We start from the raw sequence: 18,268 nt of genomic DNA, 5'->3' as shown, positions 1-18,268 counted from the left end.
TGACGAGCTTCAGCTTCACAGAATAACATCGTTCACTTTTTAATCTGGAGGTTTGTCTCTCTGGGGTTTCTGACGTTTCTTTTCTTTTAGCTGCTGATTTGTCATCTTTAATCCATGAAATCCCGAGAACATCACACCCAAAAAGAGCAGCCTCTGACCTCTGACCTGCGACCTGTGTCCTGTGTCCTGCGACCTGTGACCTGTGACCAGTGACCTGTGACCAGTGACCACATTTCTCCAACTCTTCTTCTATTTAATAGAAACAAAAATCTTGTTTTAGCATCAAAAAAATATGTATATTAAATATATAAGTAGTTCAATATAAAAAAAGTTTGTTGACAATTATTCCATCACAATTAAATGATCAATATATTAAAAATATATACAAAATTATAAATATTGTTAAAAAAACAAATGTAACCGCACTATTAATGTCAAATAAATACAATAAATTAGAGGCGAGTCTCAGTAATGGTAAATCATGATAAAACGTCATGTAATTACAGTTTTACAACCTAAATACAATAAAATAATGTAGAGTCTATAAACCATTCTTAATCATAAGAATATTAGGAGGTGAAAAGTTGTGATTAAATGTGTACAGATCTATAAATAAACCCTTCCGCCTGCAATCAATCAAATCCGTCCAGACCTTCTAATTCCCAGCTCTGTGGCCCAGTTTGTCTTCAATCTCTTAAAGCTCTCCTCCTAACGCCCTCCCTCCTAACGCCCTCCCTCCTAGCCCCCTCCCTCCTAACCCCCTCCCTCCACCCCGCCGCTGCCTGGTGAATAATTGACGAGCTGTCCCTCCTCCCTGTGTCTCTTTCCATCACTCCGTCTCTTTGTGGTGTCTCTCGGCGGGTTCTGCGGCCCGTGACAACCTGCCCTCCCTCGCCTCCGTCATGTCCAGTTTCCACCCGGCTACGTGTTGACGACCGTCAGAGGACCGAACCGGAGCAGCTGCTGGTAAGAAACAACCTTAAGAATACGTAAAGTTTTTACGGTTAGATGCTGTATCTTATGTTTTAAAAGAAGGAACATTACACACTTTCTTAAGGCAAACTCAAAGTTATTTAGTTTGGGTTATTAATGGTTTGAAACAGGCCTCACAAGCTATAAAGACGTTACCTCCACCCTGATGGAGAGCCTGTGAGGCTGCGAGCTGTTTGCATTTAAAAGCATTAATGCACCCGACTGACGACCGGCACCTTTCATCCGTTTAATCCGGAGGTAAACTAGTTAAATCACATGACTTATTTGGTGCGTGAACTCCTCTCTGTGTTGTTTTCAGAGCGCTTTGAGGCCATGAAGGGGCTGCTGTTCCTCCTCCTGGTGGTGGTGACGGAGGCGTCCTCCAGGTCTCACAGCAGCTGGTGCGAGCGTGGCTGCGACTGTCGTGGAGATCTGAAGTTCACCATCTGCTCTCGGGCGCTCTTCACCCAGCTGCCCGGCAGAGTCCCCCCCAACACCGAGCTCCTGGACCTGTCCGACAACCGCATCTCCGTCATCCCCGAGCGCTCCTTCAACAAAAACCGCAAGCTCAGATTCCTGCTGCTGCAGAACAACAACATCAGCGTGGTGGAGAACGGAGGCTTCTCGCAGATGGAGTTCCTGCAGAAGCTGGACCTGAGCTGGAACCGGATCTCCGCGCTCTCCGAAGGTTTCTCCGTCGGCTTGGCGTTGCTGCGGGAGCTGCAGCTCGCCCACAACCGCCTCACGGGCCTGAACAGCCGCAGCTTCCTGCACCTGGACGGCCTGCAGAGGTTGAACCTGAGCAGCAACAGCATCCGCACCATCCAGGTGAGGTCGTTCTCCTCCATGAGCAGCCTGCGGCAGCTCCACCTGCAGGACAACCAGCTGAGGTCTCTGCGGAGCGGCATCTTCTCCATGCTGCGCTCCCTGGAGCTCCTCAACCTGGCCGGGAACCAGATCGGCGACATCGAGGTGGCCGTCTTCAAGCCGCTCACCAGCATGACGCTGCTCGACCTGGCCAACAACCAGATGTCCACCATCTACTTCAAGACGTTCCTCAGCATCCACACCTACAGCACCCACATCCTGCTGGAGGAGAACCCGTGGAAGTGCGACTGCGACCTGCAGAGAGTTTTCCGGAAGCTGCGGAGCATCCAGAGGCTCTTCCTGGACGACTACTACAACCTGACCTGCGAGGAGCCGGCGGTCCTCAGGGACTACCGGCTGACAGACGTGGACACGGAGCTGTGCCTCGCCGAGACCGTCACCGTGCTCATCATCTCCGTCACCGTGGTGATAACCCTGCTGGCCGCCATGCTGATGGGAGAGAGGAAGAGGAAGAAGGAGAAGAGGAGGAAGCACTGGACGCAGCAGGGAGAGGTTTCAGATGAGTCAGACTACTGAGTCTTTCCTTCTCAGTTATATCACCATTAAGTCTTTTTAGGCTCTTTATTTTCACAGTAAGACGATATTAAACTACAGCATTTTGACTTTCCGCTTTGTTGCTTAAATCCCACATAAACATCTGCTCGCCTGAGAAGAGATTTCAGATCCTGCGGTTCATTTTGTCGGATCTCCCATCTGCTTCACAACCAAAAAAAAAATCATATAAACTTTATTTATCAACAGGTATATTAATAAAAAGGGTTTCTTTCCTCTTCTTTACATGAATGGATGTGGTACAATCACAGTGTGGGTTCAAGGTTCCTGATGTGAAGTTTAGAAAACATTAAATGGGTTGTTGTGACATTTTATTGACTATTTATTTAATTATTTTTCCTACATTTTCAACGTTTTCAATGTGACATGGAAGTCTACAGCGCCCCCTGCAGGTAACACACATGCATTGCATTGAAAACAACATTATGACAGTTTTAATCGATACATATTTGTTAAGTTGCTATAATATCCCTATAATGTCACTGTAGGGACATCTACCGACCCATTATGGTGAGTTCAAGGTCTTATCTTTATATTCTTCTCTATTGTTTGACAGTAATAGTTCTACAGAGTCATTTTAAACTGAATTGTTGGAATGTTTTCACTGTGATTAATGGGAAGTTTCCCCTTTAATGGAAATTATTAGGTGGAGTCGCTCTGCTGCGTTAAAGTGACGGAATTTAGCACAGACGTGACCGGATATTAACAAAAGTAAAAGCACAATATTGTCTCCGGAAACAAAATAAATAATGCCAAAGTATTTTAACACATGGAATTAGACATAACGTGCGCTTGGACAACAAATATACAAAATATGAATAAGTTATAATTCCAGCATCCAGCTTTGGGTTAAAAAACTCTTCCATAACTTCCGTATAATATAAACAATGAGTTTTATTTTGAAAGTGTTATCCGGAAGCGGTAACATCCATCATGGCGGACTTGACGGTTGGACAGGTGGGAGCTCCGGGTTGACGAGCTGCTGCTGTTCACAATACAAAGAAAGCGGAGCCGGAGAAACACTTTCATTCAGCAGTGAAATAAAAGCGACGCGTTACGGCGATTTACGACATTATCCGCTAAATGAAAGTCTTATTTATGACGTGCTTTAAGTGAAACATGTCCGACAAAGAAGAGGGATATTCAACAGAGACTGCGCAGTGACCTGAGCAGGTGAGTGCGTCTAAATGTGACGTTTTGGATAATTTGCGTCACTTTCTCAATTCAAATGTGGTGAATTCTGGTGTGTTTTTCGGCTTAAATGAGCCGGCTTTGTTTGAGATAACAGTCACTTCCGCATAGGATCCTCAGTGACAGTCGGTGACGGCGGGCAGACGGTTGTTCATACGGCGGTCCGCGGGACCTGCAGCGGTCGTTAAAGGTCCACCAAACCGGACGTCGCAGATGTTTACTTTAGCGGAGTATTCTGACTCCAGAGTTGTGTAGTTGTATTTAAGAAGGTACAAATAACAATTTTAATTTGTATTACTCCCCAACACGTCTGTTTAAAGACCGTGTCAGCAGTATTTAAAGCTATTCCTGTCCCTGTTGGCTGTCACTGGAGTCCGTTGCCGTTGGTCTCACGGAGCAGACGGAATCGTTGCCGTTGGTCTCACGGAGCAGACGGAATCGAGTCGGCATCATTTGGTTACGTCGGTGAGTCTCACCCTCATTTCCTTATCTTCCAGATATGCCAGCAGACGACAAGGTTGCCATCCTGTCGGACGACGAGGAGGAGCAGAAGAGGAAGTATGTGTTGGCCGAGCCGTTCGACGCGCAGTCGATGGGGCGGCCGGCGGGCGGTTCTCCGCCGCCGCCGCCGCCGCCGCAGCCGCCCGCCTCGGACACGCCGCCCAAGGCCCTGCAGGCCGCCTCCATAGGCTGCTGCAAGAGGATGTGCCTCCGCATCAACACCCGCCTCCTCGTCTCCAAAGTCTTCTACTTCTTCTTCTACGCCGCCTACGGCTCGCTGCACCCTCTGCTGGCCGTGTACTACAAGCAGCTCGGCATGTCGGCCAGCCGCAGCGGACTGCTGGTCGGCATCCGCTACTTCATCGAGTTCTGCAGCGCCCCCTTCTGGGGGGTGGTGGCCGACCGCTTCAGGAAGGGGAAGGCCGTGCTGCTGTTCTCCGTTCTGTGCTGGCTGGTCTTCAACGGCGGCATCGGCTTCGTGAAGCCGGCCGAGATGATGTGCGTGGAGAAAGGTGCCGATGCGACGACGACGGTGGCGCCCGCGATGACGACGACTCTCCCGCCCGACAACGTCACGCAGCCGAGCAACTCCACCAACCACGCCAGGAGACGCCGGAGCTTTCTAGACCTCGCCTGGCTTCCTAAGATCCTGGACTCCTATTTAAGCGTGCACCACAGGCACAGGCGGAGCATAGACACCAACGCCACCTCACCACCGGGGAACACCACCCTCCCCATGCCGAGCACCTCCCTCCCCACGCTGAACACCACCCAGCTCACGCTGAACACCACCCAGCTCACGCTGAACACCACCCTCATCACCACCACGACCACGACCTCCCCAGCTCCAACCGAAGCCAAGGAGTACCAGACCATCTACAACAAGGACCAGGTGGAGAGCATCTTCCTGCTCATCCTGCTCGTCGTCATCGTGGGCGAGTTCTTCAGCGCCCCCACCCTCACCATCGTGGACACCGTCACCCTGCAGAACCTCGGGAAGGCCCGCGACCGCTACGGCCTGCAGAGGATGTGGGGCTCTCTGGGCTGGGGCATAGCCATGCTGCTGGTGGGCATCTGGAGCGACCACACGTACACCAAGGTGGTGATCGGCGGCGTCGGCTGCAAGGACGTCAGTCGCCCCAACTACCAGATTGCCTTCATCGCCTTCGGCGTGCTGATGGCCGTGGCGTTCATCGTCGCCACTCAGTTCCACTTTGACAAAGGTGCCGACTACCACCGGCGGCTTTCGGAGGAAGCCGGAACCCCGAGAGCGCTACCCGAGTCCACCTCGCCGGACCAGAGTCCCGCCGGCCCCGAAGCGGCTCAGGAGTTCCACTACAGCGACCTGCTGAAGCTGCTGTGCAGCGTGCGCTACAGCTCCGTGCTCTTCGTCGCCTGGTTCATGGGCTTCGGCTACGGCTTCGTCTTCACCTTCCTGTACTGGCACCTGGAGGACCTGAAGGGGACCACCACGCTGTTCGGGGTCTGCTCCGTCCTGAGCCACGTCTCCGAGCTCGCCGCCTACTTCACCAGCCACAAGTTCATCGAGCTGATCGGACACATCCGGTAAGACTCGCCCCGGGGAGGTCGCTGCGTCTTTATGAGGATGACCTGCAGACTCTTTGTAGAAATAATGTTCAAAACAGGCACAAATGCTGCAAAACTCCCCGAAGAAATGATACAAAACTATAACCAACAAAGCAAACGGTCAAAGAGAGGAAGCGTTCTTGTTTCTGGAGCGTATATATGAGGACATGTTGTGCTTCTAACTCCGTCCTGAGGTGAATCTTTGAGACAAAGCTGCCAGTGATGCTCGGATCTGAGACATTTCAGAGCGAGGTGCTACATCTCCGCTGCAGAGCTGCACCTGCAACTGTTGCCTCGGGAGTTGTTTCTGAGTCAACAGCGGGAGGCGGAGCTTCTGTTATAAATACACCGTCTACTCCAGCTGCCTTCTATTAATCAGGAACTAAAAGAGTTATAAAGTTAAAGTTATTATTGATTTAGAAATCAGAGAAAAGGTCAAACTGTGACCACATCTAACGTGTTTTACTCTCATTATTCAGCCGCTTCATCTCACATGTTGTGCGTTCTTCACAGGATGTGATTCTGAGAAGCGAAACGCTCAGCTGAACCTCAGAGTGTGTGTGTGTGTGTGTGTGTGTGTGTGTGTGTGTTCTCTCTGCTGCTGAACAAATGAGCGTTTCTCAGGGTGTGTCTGGTCTGTTTGACTTGTCTGTTTGTCCCGTTGAGAGCAAAGAATCACTTTCAATGAAATGTCACGAGAAGCTCTTTAACGACCGCAGGCATCTAACGTTGTGCGTTCACGCCCCGTCCTCCTTCTCCTCCCTCTCAGGGTTCTGTACATCGGCCTGGCCTGCAACACGGCTCGCTACCTCTACATCTCGTACCTGAAGAACGCCTGGACCGTCCTGCCCATGGAGGTCCTTCAAGGTAAGGCTGAGGCTGGAGGGGGAGGAGCTAGGACCCCGCGGACACCACAGGAAGTGTCTGTGTTTGTCCAACGGGACGCTTATCGGGCCGCCTTCTTCCTCCGACAGCCTATTTTAATGTCAACCGACATTTCGACTAAGGCCAGAGTTCCTCTCACCTGAAACGACCTCCATCACCTCAGGAAAGCCTCCTGACTGCAGAACCTGCTGCAGAATCAGCACACGTTTAAGGCATGATTATCCCCAAATAACACAAAGAATATGAAGTGAAAAAGCCTCAAAAGACACTATTATTTATTATAAGTGTGACACACTGGCACCAGATTAGGCCAACGTTTCCAGGAGCCTTCCTTTGAAGGGTTAGGGAGTGTCTGACGGGATTATTTAAACAATAGGAGCAGCATAACGTGAGATTAAAGTATAGATAGCTGGAGTGAGGAGTCGGGGTGTGTGTGTGTGTGTGTGTGTGTGTGTGTGTGTGTGTGTGTGTGTGTGTGTGTGTGTGTGTGTGTGTGTGTGTGTGTGTGTTTTGTTAGATTTCCGCCCTGAGGAAACACCGACGCCTCCAGAATCAACAAGTGAAAACCAGTTCTTTAAGTTTTAAAGTTTAGAACTTAGTCCGACGGAGAAGCTGCGACCGGCCCTTTAAGAAGGCGGGGTGGTCGTGTGACTTCAGACAGGAAGTTGGCAAAAAATAAAAGCGTTTGTTTTCATGTCGAGAGATGTTTAATGTCAACAGAAGAGATTATCATTCATTATATGTTGAGCAGTAAATACAACGTGAAATATTGGATTTTTTTGAGCCAGATATTAATATTTAGCATAAACAGTGATATTTTACAATTATAATATCTACTTTTAATATCTTTATATATCTGTAATAACTGCAGATCAAATAATAACATTTTGATTTATTAAAATAGACCAATCTTTAATTACTGTCGAGGTGATAATGTTGAGTTAATGACTAATAATTACTGATAAACAAATAATAAACACTATGCGTACACAAAAAATACAATATGCAATTTATTTTACATGGCTGTTGAGTCACTGCTGTGATCCAAATTTACACATAAAGTATATAAATACATTGAATTACTGTTAATGACAATAAAGTAGCTAAAATCTGTACGTTTGTGGCGACTAAAAAAGTTTAAAAACTGTTTTCTCACAGAAAAGTTCATAGAATTAAGTTTTTAATACCATATATAAATATATATATGTATGTGTATATCTATATCTCACATATCGGCATAGAACAAGAAGTGCTGTGCTTTTTAAACAGGTCTTCTGATGTGTTAATATTCATACCACTGTGTCTCACGTTGTGGGTCCTTGTGATCTCAGTGACCCTGATAAAGACGGTGAGATTTTTAACACTGGGAGACGAAGGCGGAGCCTCTCAGCTGTTCCTCTTACTGGAAAGAGACACAAAGCATTTAACACGTACAGCCGCCCACGTCTCTATAAGAGCAGTTTACAAAGATCCTCCTCCAGCCGTGTCCCCATGTCTGTCCCCGTGTGTCCTCCCAGGTGTGACGCACGCCTCGGTTTGGGCCGCCTGCATCTCCTTCCTGAGCGCGGCGGTCCCGCCGGCCCTGAGGACGTCGGCGCAGGGCATCCTGCAGGGCCTCCACCTGGGCCTGGGCCGCGGCTGTGGAGCCATGGTGGGAGGAGTTCTCGTCAACTACTTCGGTACGACCCGACGGAGGCTCCAGTGCCGAAGCCCGGCTCTGATTGAGCGTAACGATGCTTACGATGAAGATGAAGTCAAAGAGTTCTCCTGTTGGCTTTGCAGGTGCTGCAGAGGCCTTCAGAGGAATCGGCATGGCCTCCCTCGTCATCCTCCTCGTCTTCGCCCTCATCCAGTGTCTGACCGGAGAGGCTGAGGGGAAAGGTGGGCCGGGTTTGATTCATATACTCTCTCTGGTTCCTCTATGAGCTGAATCTGAATCTGAACCGCATGAACGTTCTAACAGAAAGCTTGTTTTCCTCCTCATCGTCTCTCAGAGGACAAAATGCTGGCGGAGAACATCCCGGTTCCCTCCAGCCCGGTTCCCATCGCCACCATCGACCTGGTGCAGAACCAGTCCGCCCCCGGGAGCCCCGGCCCGGCTCGCGAGGCCTCCGCGCTGCCCCTCAAGAAGACCAAACACCAGCAGGACCAGGAGGACGTGAACCGGCCGGCCTGGGTGCTCTCCGCCGCCCCCTGGGTCACCATCGCCTTCGCCATCGTCCAGATCAAGGAGATGATGAACATGACGAAGAAAGGAGCTCCGCAGGCTGAGACGCAGTCGCTGCAGGTGAACAGAATACATAGAAGTACTCAAGTCCTCTACTGAAGTACAAGTACTACTGCTACACTTTAAAAATACTCTGGTACTAGTGAAGGTCCTGCTAAGTGTTGATCTGCTGATGTTTTTAGTTTTACAGGATTGATCTCATGCTTTAATCTTTGCTCCTTTGTCATAAACCTGAACCTTCTGACACTTCCTCCTCTAACCGGCCGCCCACACACACACACACACACACACACACACACACACACACACACACACACACACTCTCTGAAGACAGGTGAGACTTTTTTGTGTACAAAGGTCAATGGAAAACTACTGTGTGTGTGTGTGTGTGTGTGTGTGTGTGTGTGTGTGTGTGTGTGGTGACTCATCTACATGGGTGTGTGGGCGAGTTTATGCATGTGTGTATGTGACCCCCCCCCCCCCCCCCCCCCCGTGTCATGGCGCCACGCATGCCTTCATTATGTCCCTGAATGATGTCACCGGCGGCGGCCATGTTTGGAGGCTGAAGACATGAAGTTGGACATGAAGGGAGGTTTGTTTGTCCAGTTAGCACCCTGAGGCTAACACGTTAGCATGAACGTCCCTGCGTCGACGTGGCTTCCTGCTAGCTCCTCCCCCTGAACCGTCTCAAAGACTCCTCCTTGTTGTTGTGTTCCTCTCGTTGCCAGGCACCTAACGAGCAGGCGGCGGCCGGGGACGAGGCGGCGGCGCACAGAAACCCGAGCGATGACGGCACAGAAACGCCCACGCAGGCAAACACCACGGAGTCCTAGTGAGGACAGAGACTCACTCAGAGCAGCAGGAAACACACTCTGAAGGTTCACTCTGAAGGTTCACTCTGAAGGTTCACTCTGAGCTCTGCAACAACAAGGGTCCCGTCTCAAAGCGTGCAGCTTCACACTCCGTGTTCATGAAGGACCAGGGGGCCTTTGGATCTAGATTTACTGCCTGCTATCGGTGGCTGTGAAGGAAAAGTCCTTTGAGATTATTTAAGAACTTCATTTACTTTAAAAAAAGGGATGAAATCTGACTAAATGCAGATTTAGAAGTATTTAAAAGAACATGTGTTGACTTCATATCTCTCAGGTTTTAAAAACCTTGACTCCTGCAGGAGCCCTGCTCTGATGTCCTGTTCATGTATTTATTATTTCTTTGCAGAAAACCTTCTGTGGCCTTTTGGGGGTTTGAACCGTCAAAGTACTTTAAGAAGTATTTGTTAGATTTGCTTGAGATGACTTGAAAAGTTTCAGATTTCATCACTTTTGAATCTGCGGGATGAACTGCTGCTTAATCTATTTCTATGATTTCCTGAAGAAGTGCCTCTTTTTAAACTGTAATCATCACTAACTTATTATTATTATTATTATGATTATGAAGAGATGTTTCTGGTCTTCCGATATCTTGCGTCTTTGTTCTGTGCTCTCTGAGATGAAGAGCTGCTGGCTTCATTCTGTACATTAAACTATTAAAGGGTCTTTTTGTTCTTCCCTAACAAACTGCATCGTGTCACTTCATCCTGCTGGAGAGAAACACTATTCAAAGTTTGAGACGTTTAGAACTAAAGGAGCTTCATTTACATGTTCTGACCACTTTTAGGACTCCTCATCTTAAAGAGGTTATCATTATATTAGTATTTCAAATGTAATGTAGCACATAGAAGACAGACAAACTAGTGTTTTTACTAACAACTCTAGTTGTTACTAATTAAAGAATATTTTCTGAATGTGTATTGTGTAAAGTAACTACGTTTGTGTAGTAGAAGTATAGCGTAGCGGTACTTGCAGTCAGTACAGTACACGTTTAAAGCCACTTGATGGCAGTAGCGTGTCGGGAGGGTCGGTGTGTGTTTCTGGTGTGTGTGTGTGTGTGTGTGTGTGTGTGTGTGGGGAGGGTTATCGAGGTCGTGGTGCGCCTGCTACTGATGGGTGTGTGTGTGGGAGGACAGTAATAGGCTTCCTCAAACACTAGACTGAGCCGTGGTGAATATATATATATTTCTATACCTGGAGGACAGAATCAGAAGCGTCTTGGCACGCTGGGCCCGTCTGAGGTCCGTGGAGACGTTCCTCCAGCCCCTCCGCTGCTGCTGCTACGTCTCGCTTCATCATGAACAGCACAATGGTGTTGTTTCATCCCGAGGTGTCGCGACCAAAAGCTGCTTCACATTTCTAATTCAAATGACACCGGGGGGGGGGCTGTCCTGCACATGTTCCCAATGACTGGAACAACCAGGGTTCACAGCTTCACTGGGTGGTTGAACATCAGCTGATCTGGTCAGTGGAAGGTGTCAATACTTGGTTTGGTTTGTCTTTGACCCAAAGCACCACAACAGCTGAGCACTACAAGGGTTGAAATCTGCTGCTCGTTTCTCCCCCGGAGCCCTCTGTGCTAACTCTCCCCAATGACCATCGTATTAAGAAGCCTGCCTGTTATTCTAATCAGTCAGCAAACCGCTGCCCGGATGCAACCTGACGCTATTTATATCTGCCTTTTTTTTTTTTTCATGGATGCAGAGGCGAGCCAGACGCCCCGAGGAGGCCGGATCTGTGGAACGGAGGTGATGACGGCTCCTCCCTGGACTCCCCGGGGAGGACAGAGGACACGAGACGATCAAATCACCCAGAAGCACCTCGCCGAGCGCCGAGCGGCGGCGTGGAGAAACCAAAGGCTGGTCGTCTTCTAGTGAGCTTCTGTCACGTCGTACTGTTAGTAGCACAACTCAATGTAGCCTGTAACCTTTACACTTCCTAAACTTTACACCTCTTTAACATTTCTTAATGTTTCCCAAACGGCTTGGCTACTTGTGACCCTTCATCAGATGTTGTCTGTATTTCATAAGAAAAAAGCAGATAAAGTAATAAGCATTTCATTCTTCATCCCTTTCATCGTCTTGTGACCCCTCAGATTTACCTTGGGGACCCTAGAATGGGCCCTGGCCCCTATGTTGGGAACCACAGCCTTAAGTGAATGGTCTCAATGGAAGTTTTCAGAACTCATAAATAGACTTCTGCTGCAGAAATCAGTCATTTGTGTGAATCTGGAGATAACAAACCCCCCTGGGGTCATGGACTCAGTGGGACTTTCCAGATGTGAGGACTGAAAGGTGTCCGGCTTGATGACAGAGAGCTGCTGGTGTTGTGACGCTTCTCTGTGTTTACTAGTGAAACCACTGAAGCGAGCTGCAGCAGCCCGGCGAGCTAAACGACTGAACTGTGAGGCGTAACTGAGCGGGTCGCGGGTCAAAGACGAGTCCTCTCCACAGACAACCCGGGTCAGACCTCCTGCGGCGCCGCGATCGGGACCACCTGAGTCGGGTTAGGGTCGGACTGCAGACGGCAGGGAGTCGGCTTATTGGCTGCGCGCCTCTTGCTCTCTCCGTTCTGGATGGAGAGACTTGTGGCTATTTTAAAAGCACATATGCTGCACGTTACCCAGCGACACGTTTCAGTGTGTTTGTTCTACAGCATCAGTGCAGCACCGACAAGTACTGCTTGTGTTGGTGCTCTTCCAAATCACTATCAGGGCCAATAGTACTACAGTATTCCTTGTGTGGTGGTTCATATTTAAACAGCAGGTCTGCCCCGGCTCTGAAGCGTCCCTTCAACAATCAAATATGAAGTTATATATCCCCCAAAAATGCTAATGCTATTTGTAGTTTGCGGCTAATGTTAACTTATTATTCATTTCAGTGTTGTTGTTGTTATGTATTTATGAACTAAATACATAACATAGCTTAAAATGTAGTGAAGTAGAAGTATAATGGTGAGTATAATACATCAAAATTGTAGTAGTAGTAGTAGAAGTAGTAGTAGTAGTTGTAGTAATAGTAGTTGTTGTAGTAGTTGTAGTAGTAGTAGTAGTAGTTGTAGTAGTTGTTGTTGTAGTAGTTGTAGTAGTAGTTGTAGTAGTAGCAGTAGTGGTAGTAGTAGTTGTAGTAGTTGTAGTAGTAGTAGTAGTAGTTGTTGTTGTAGTAGTAGTTGTAGTAGTAGTTGTAGTAGTAGCAGTAGTAGTAGTTGTTGTAGTTGTTGTAGTAGTAGTATTAGTAGTAGTGGTAGTAGTAGTTGTAGTTGTTGTAGTAGTATTAGTAGTAGTAGTTGTTGTAGTAGTTGTAGTAGTTGTTGTAGTAGTAGTAGTATTAGTAGTTGTAGTAGTAGTAGTAGTAGTAGTATCTCAGCACATCTTATCCGATAAGCTTACTGGTAAAGAGGCAGCAGTACTGTTGAGTATTTCTAAATAGTGTACTCGTACATTTCATTGTTATGTATTCAGTTTGGCAAAACAAGCATCTAAAGACGTCAAGGTGAAAATAGTTGTAAATATTTGGACATTTATTGATGCCATAGTGATTTAAAGACCTGCGATCTTGATTATAGTGAACATATGTATTTATCATCCTGTGTGCTGCTGATTTCCTGTCAGCTGGTAGTCAGTAGACCACGATGAAGCACACAGCCTCACAGCCTCCATTGATCGCTGCCTTCAGCCCCGTTAGCCGCTTGGTTTCCCGGCAGCGTGGACAGAGCTGCAGTGTGAACCGTGTGCAGCAGACTAACCCTTATGAGAGCAGACAGCTGTCATGGTCGCTCTCCCGTCGGCCCACCGGCTGTGTTCACGCAGCGCACAGCGGAGCGACAACGCTGCCGTGTCTCCTGTCCACGTACGGGACCGAGAAGGTCTGCTGGACACACTGAAAACCCTTCATTGATTCACTGTTTGATTCAATGCAGGAGGCGGGTGTTGGGATGACGGACGTTTCTCTGGACCAAACGGAGGATCCACTTTGAGGTTTTTATTTATTATTTCCTGTAAAGAACCAGGTGATCCAGGTCTCTGAGATCCGGATCACTTAGTTGCTCACAGACAAAACGTCTTTAATACATAAACATGGTAAAACATACCTGAGTTGATTTATAGGAGATCGGCACTCATTCTTAAAAGAATTTAATAAATGTCCATCTTCTAATAACCAGACACAGTTTATAAAATCCCACAGCAGCTGTTAAATGTCACACATGACCTTTATTTCACTGTAAGCCCTTAACCCTGGGGTTCCTCAGGGAGCCGTCCCGGGTCCCGCTGTAGTTTTAATCTAAAGAGAACCTTCAAGGTTCCCTTCAGGGTCTTCTACGCCTCACAGTGTGCAGGCATGCTAATGTATTTTAAAACATCTTAAGCACATTACAGGCGTGTTACACACCATTCTGTTTGTGTAATCACATTTGGAAACGACACGCATCATTATCAAGAGAGGAAAATTAACATTTTTCATCCAGCGGTCACAATGGGTGGCGCTTTCCAAAATGTTTTGCCAGAGCCTTTCAACCGCCTCACCAGACAAATGTGATCAGGAGGAGCGTCAGCAGGATGGGAGGTTAGCCGTGTTTCATGTGTGATATTTAATACGCTGATCGTCAGCTGATCAGGAGGAGAATACAAACAACAAACAGTGATCGTGTATTCAGTTATCCGCTCACATGGTAGATCAGAGAGCGCAGACAGCGTGCTTGTTATATAATGGACATGCATTATTAGTCATTAAAAGTCAATGAGAGGCTGCCAGCAGCAGTGGAGGTCTACGATGTGGTTGATTATGGATTATGAGGATAATTAGCGTGAGATGCAGAGTGAAGTGTCACTAACCGGACTAATTACAATAACATCTCTTTTTCCCAGAAGCGTCAACATCGGCGGACTCCAACAGATGCTGCTGTCAGACGGACCGCACCTGTGAAGCAGGAAGGTTGTTGTTAAGATGTCATATGCAGATGTTTAGTACGTTATGTTGATGAAAGGTTACTCCTATATCTGTAGTACTTGTACTTCTACTTGGTGACTTCAAGTATTTTGGTGAATACAAAGTCAATGTGTTTGTGATCCTCGGCACTCTTTAGGCCTCTGTGAGCTGAAAACAGCCGCTTTCTGATCAGACTTTATTATTATTATTCATGTAGCAGCTGGAGCCTGACAGACGTCCATGTTTTAGAGCTTTGGTTTTAAGTACAAATATCAGATATTTACTTTTTGATTTTAACTTCTTTAGAGGCTTTAACTCAGTATTGTAGTGATATTTGTGCTTTGTTAATCCAGACACTATAGATTAATTAACGAATAGTGATTCTGTGGATGTATTATTGAGTTCATCAGTCAAAACACCTGAGTTTTATATATATGTATATATATATATATATATATATATATGTATATATATGTGTATATAAGTAGTTAATCCGTTCAGTGGGATCAGAACACCTCCTCAGATCCAGACACTATTTATGGTTTCTGATTCCTGTTGTACCTGTAAACTAACAGAAAACATCTCAGTTTTGACCATGCATCTGCAGACAATATACAAAAAAAAGTTTCGGACCCAAAACTCCCTCCATGCCTGAAAGTCAGCACCAAACCTACAAAGCTCTCCGCTGTGGTGATAAAGTGAGCGTGACCTTTGACCCTCTCCAGGCAAACACCTCCACACGGAACCCACAGCAGCAGGAGCAACAGCGCAGAAAGTCATGTACTAGTACAACGCTTTCCTCAGTGTTCATAGTACACCTTGTGTTTTCAGCTCTTTGATCTCTTTAAGAGGTTCGTGTTTGAGCTCTTCACTGAATTGTGTTGGAAGCTAAAAGAAAACTACAAGTATAACACGTTTTATCAGACAAATGTACATAAAGTATAAAAAGTACTCGTGATGCAGAGTGGCTACTGTCAGCGTTGTACTATCATATTATACTGGTACCATTAGTATTGATGTAGTAACATGTAAGCAGTGTTTTTTTATAGAAAATCTCAATTAAAAGACAATAATTCTGTTTAAAATGTAGTGAAGTAGAAGTATAATGGCAAGTATAATACATCAAAATTCTACTTAAGTAACATACATGTGTACTTTCCACCAATACTAGTCAGTAGTACACATTAAGAAGTACTCTGTAGTCCAATTCAAGCACAAGTAGTACTGTAATTGTAGTACTAGCTATAGAAATACATGTGCCTTAAGTACTAGTGGCAAGAGCACGATGGTAGTAATATCAGTAGTACCAGCAGCAGTATGGATAGTATCAGTATATAACAATATTATCAGCAGTTGGTAATACTTGTAGTGGTGTTAGTAGTTATTTTGATATACTTGTACTACTTTTATGCAACGTAGTAGATGTTAAAGATTGTAGGATTACAGGTGTTACAGTAGTAGTAGTAGTAGTAGTATCTCAGCACATCGTATCTGATCATCATTGCAGGTAAAGAGGCAGCAGTACTGTTGAGTATTGTTGAATAGTGTACTCGAGGTAGTAGTAGTAGTAGTAGTACATGTTGCAGTGACTGTGAGTATGTGTTGAGGTCTGCTGCTGGAGCAGGACAACAGGGACCCTCTGTGTCCTGCCTGGGATCAATTGCTCCATAGATGACGCCCACCCAGCCAGGCCTCTCCGTGGGCGGCCGGTGGCCCAGCAGCCCAGCAGCCCAGCAGCCCAGCAGCCCAGCAGGCCGGCCTCGTTCGGCCCCGTCGGGCCCTCCTCCGGCCCCCGCAGCCCCGCGGGGCCCGACGCAACGGGAGAGCTGCACTTTACATCTGAAAGCTTTCGGCCGACACCCCGGCAAACTTTTAGTGCAGAGCCCCTCGTGTTGTCATCCACTTCCTGCTGGAGGCGGGGCCACTCTCTCAACCAATGAGATGTCAGTCAGAGATTTACATCGTGAATGTAATCTAAGCTTCAGACAGGATTTATTGGATTAGTTATGAAGTGGCAGAAACGAGAAAAGGAAACCGATCGTAAGAATCCGTTTTTTGTACCGGATCAAAATAGTCTTCTCGGAATGAAATCTGTTTTTGCATCTTTTTAAGGATTCTGTGTATCCAGCAGAAGCAGGCAGCTGTTTCCACTGTTCACTAGCTGCTGACAGGTAGCTGGTGAACACAGTGCAGCATGTAGCAGCTAAAGAGTTGCTGGTGGAGACCAAAAACAGAGCAAAAAGAGAGAGCCGATTGGACACAGGTGGTAAAAATGAGTATTTGCAACGATCTGATTGGTAAGGGTTCCGGGGAAAAGGACTTGTGGATTCTTTGGTGCAGTGTGACTTCCAATAGGACCAACTTTACAGTCAACATTTACATTTTAGTCATTTATATGACGTTCCCATTTGCATTTTCCTCCACAGTTTGCTTCACCTGGAGGAAGCTTCCAGTAAGCGGCTCCGCTTCACTTCCTAGTTGGCCGACGTGACCGGGAAGCACTGAGCTCACCGAACTTCTGTGGAAATTATGACTCAGATTAATTCTGCTTTGTACCAGGAAGGAAGAGATCATTTGTTTTAACACGTGCAGGGTTGACGGTTCAATACCTTGTTTGATTCTTTTTTTTTTAATCCCGTCAAGACTGAAGCGCAGGCAGAAGCCTCCACGGGTGATCTGCGATATTTAATTAAAGGCAGATAAATCTTGATTTCCTCTGTGTGCTCGGCCCTGTTGTCTTATCAGTGTGTGTATTAATGTCGCCGAGACAGATCCCCGCGCTCTCATTGTACCCTGTGATTCCAGCAGATGCTGCCAGTGATGTGCTGCAGGGACGTGGGCAGGCCGGTGTGGGGATTTGTGCGTGAGGAGCCCTAAGTTGCAGAGGTTTTTTTCTAATTGAGTCAGGGACTTATGCTGGCAAGGTAGGCGTGTGAGTGGGGGGGGGAGACTAATCCCAAGCTGCTGTTGTTTTTCGTGCCTGCTGGCTCCAGATCAAAAACTTAACAGCAATAATCATGCAAAATGTGTGGCTTCACTTCAAAGCCTGCCTCAACTTTGCTCACACCCTTGTAGCTCGCATTGTTTCATCATTCCTACCAGCTCTTCTTCTCTTCTCCTGCGAGGGACTTTTTCTCTTTTACTCCCCTTTAGTGTTCATGTCAGTCGCATCTGACCTTTCTGCAAAGAAAATTAATGCACTTAACAGATTAATCACACCTTCAGAGGAGCTCAAGGTGGATGTCGTCACGCCGGTTTCTCTCTGACTGTGTGGTCGTCTGCCTCCGCCGGAGATAGCAGACGTGTCAGACGTCAGCAGCGCTCTCGGGGTGAGGACGCCGTGGGCGGCGAGGGTCGCTGAGGCCCGTACGTGGCCAAAAGGAAGCGGGCAAATCCCCTCCACGTCAGCCCACGGCCTGTCAGCAGGGAGCCACAGGGCTTCCCACTGAAGCCTTAACTTAAAGGGCCAGCGCCTAAAACTGCAACGCCTTGAAGTGAAGCGCAGCGGCTGAGGCACCGAAACACACTGAGAGGAAGCACAGCACTTACAAACTACGTTTCTAAAATGTGACATTCTATATTTATATTTATATTATATTTCATTATTTTCATGTCAGTAAATCTGTTTCTTATTTTTTTAGATAAGTGTTTAGACAAACTGTCAGAAATAT

General features: G+C 47.2%; 2 protein-coding genes across 2 annotated transcripts; both read left to right on the top strand.

Annotated features, from left to right (window-relative positions):
• Positions 1 to 483: 483 nt before the first annotated feature.
• Positions 484 to 2,704, top strand: LOC137879088 (leucine-rich repeat-containing protein 4C). Its single transcript, XM_068719660.1, has 2 exons — positions 484 to 966; positions 1,292 to 2,704. Exon 2 carries the CDS (start codon positions 1,306 to 1,308, stop codon positions 2,374 to 2,376), a length of 1,071 nt encoding a protein of 356 aa, XP_068575761.1. The 5' UTR covers positions 484 to 966; positions 1,292 to 1,305; the 3' UTR covers positions 2,377 to 2,704.
• A 650-nt stretch (positions 2,705 to 3,354) lies between these two features.
• LOC137879045 (major facilitator superfamily domain-containing protein 6-A-like) lies at positions 3,355 to 10,359 on the top strand. Its single transcript, XM_068719608.1, has 7 exons — positions 3,355 to 3,585; positions 4,101 to 5,670; positions 6,461 to 6,558; positions 8,094 to 8,255; positions 8,359 to 8,457; positions 8,571 to 8,863; positions 9,532 to 10,359. The coding sequence occupies exons 2-7, from the start codon at positions 4,103 to 4,105 to the stop codon at positions 9,634 to 9,636; spliced, it is 2,325 nt and encodes a 774-aa protein (XP_068575709.1). The 5' UTR covers positions 3,355 to 3,585; positions 4,101 to 4,102; the 3' UTR covers positions 9,637 to 10,359.
• The last annotated feature ends 7,909 nt before the right edge of the window (positions 10,360 to 18,268 follow it).

This window comes from Cebidichthys violaceus, unplaced genomic scaffold (genome assembly GCF_023349555.1).
Source record: "Cebidichthys violaceus isolate CVI_PGR_0920_01 unplaced genomic scaffold, fCebVio1.0.p SCAF_24, whole genome shotgun sequence".
Classification (NCBI taxonomy): domain Eukaryota; kingdom Metazoa; phylum Chordata; class Actinopteri; order Perciformes; family Stichaeidae; genus Cebidichthys; species Cebidichthys violaceus.
This window is presented reverse-complemented; position numbering and strand designations above follow the sequence as displayed.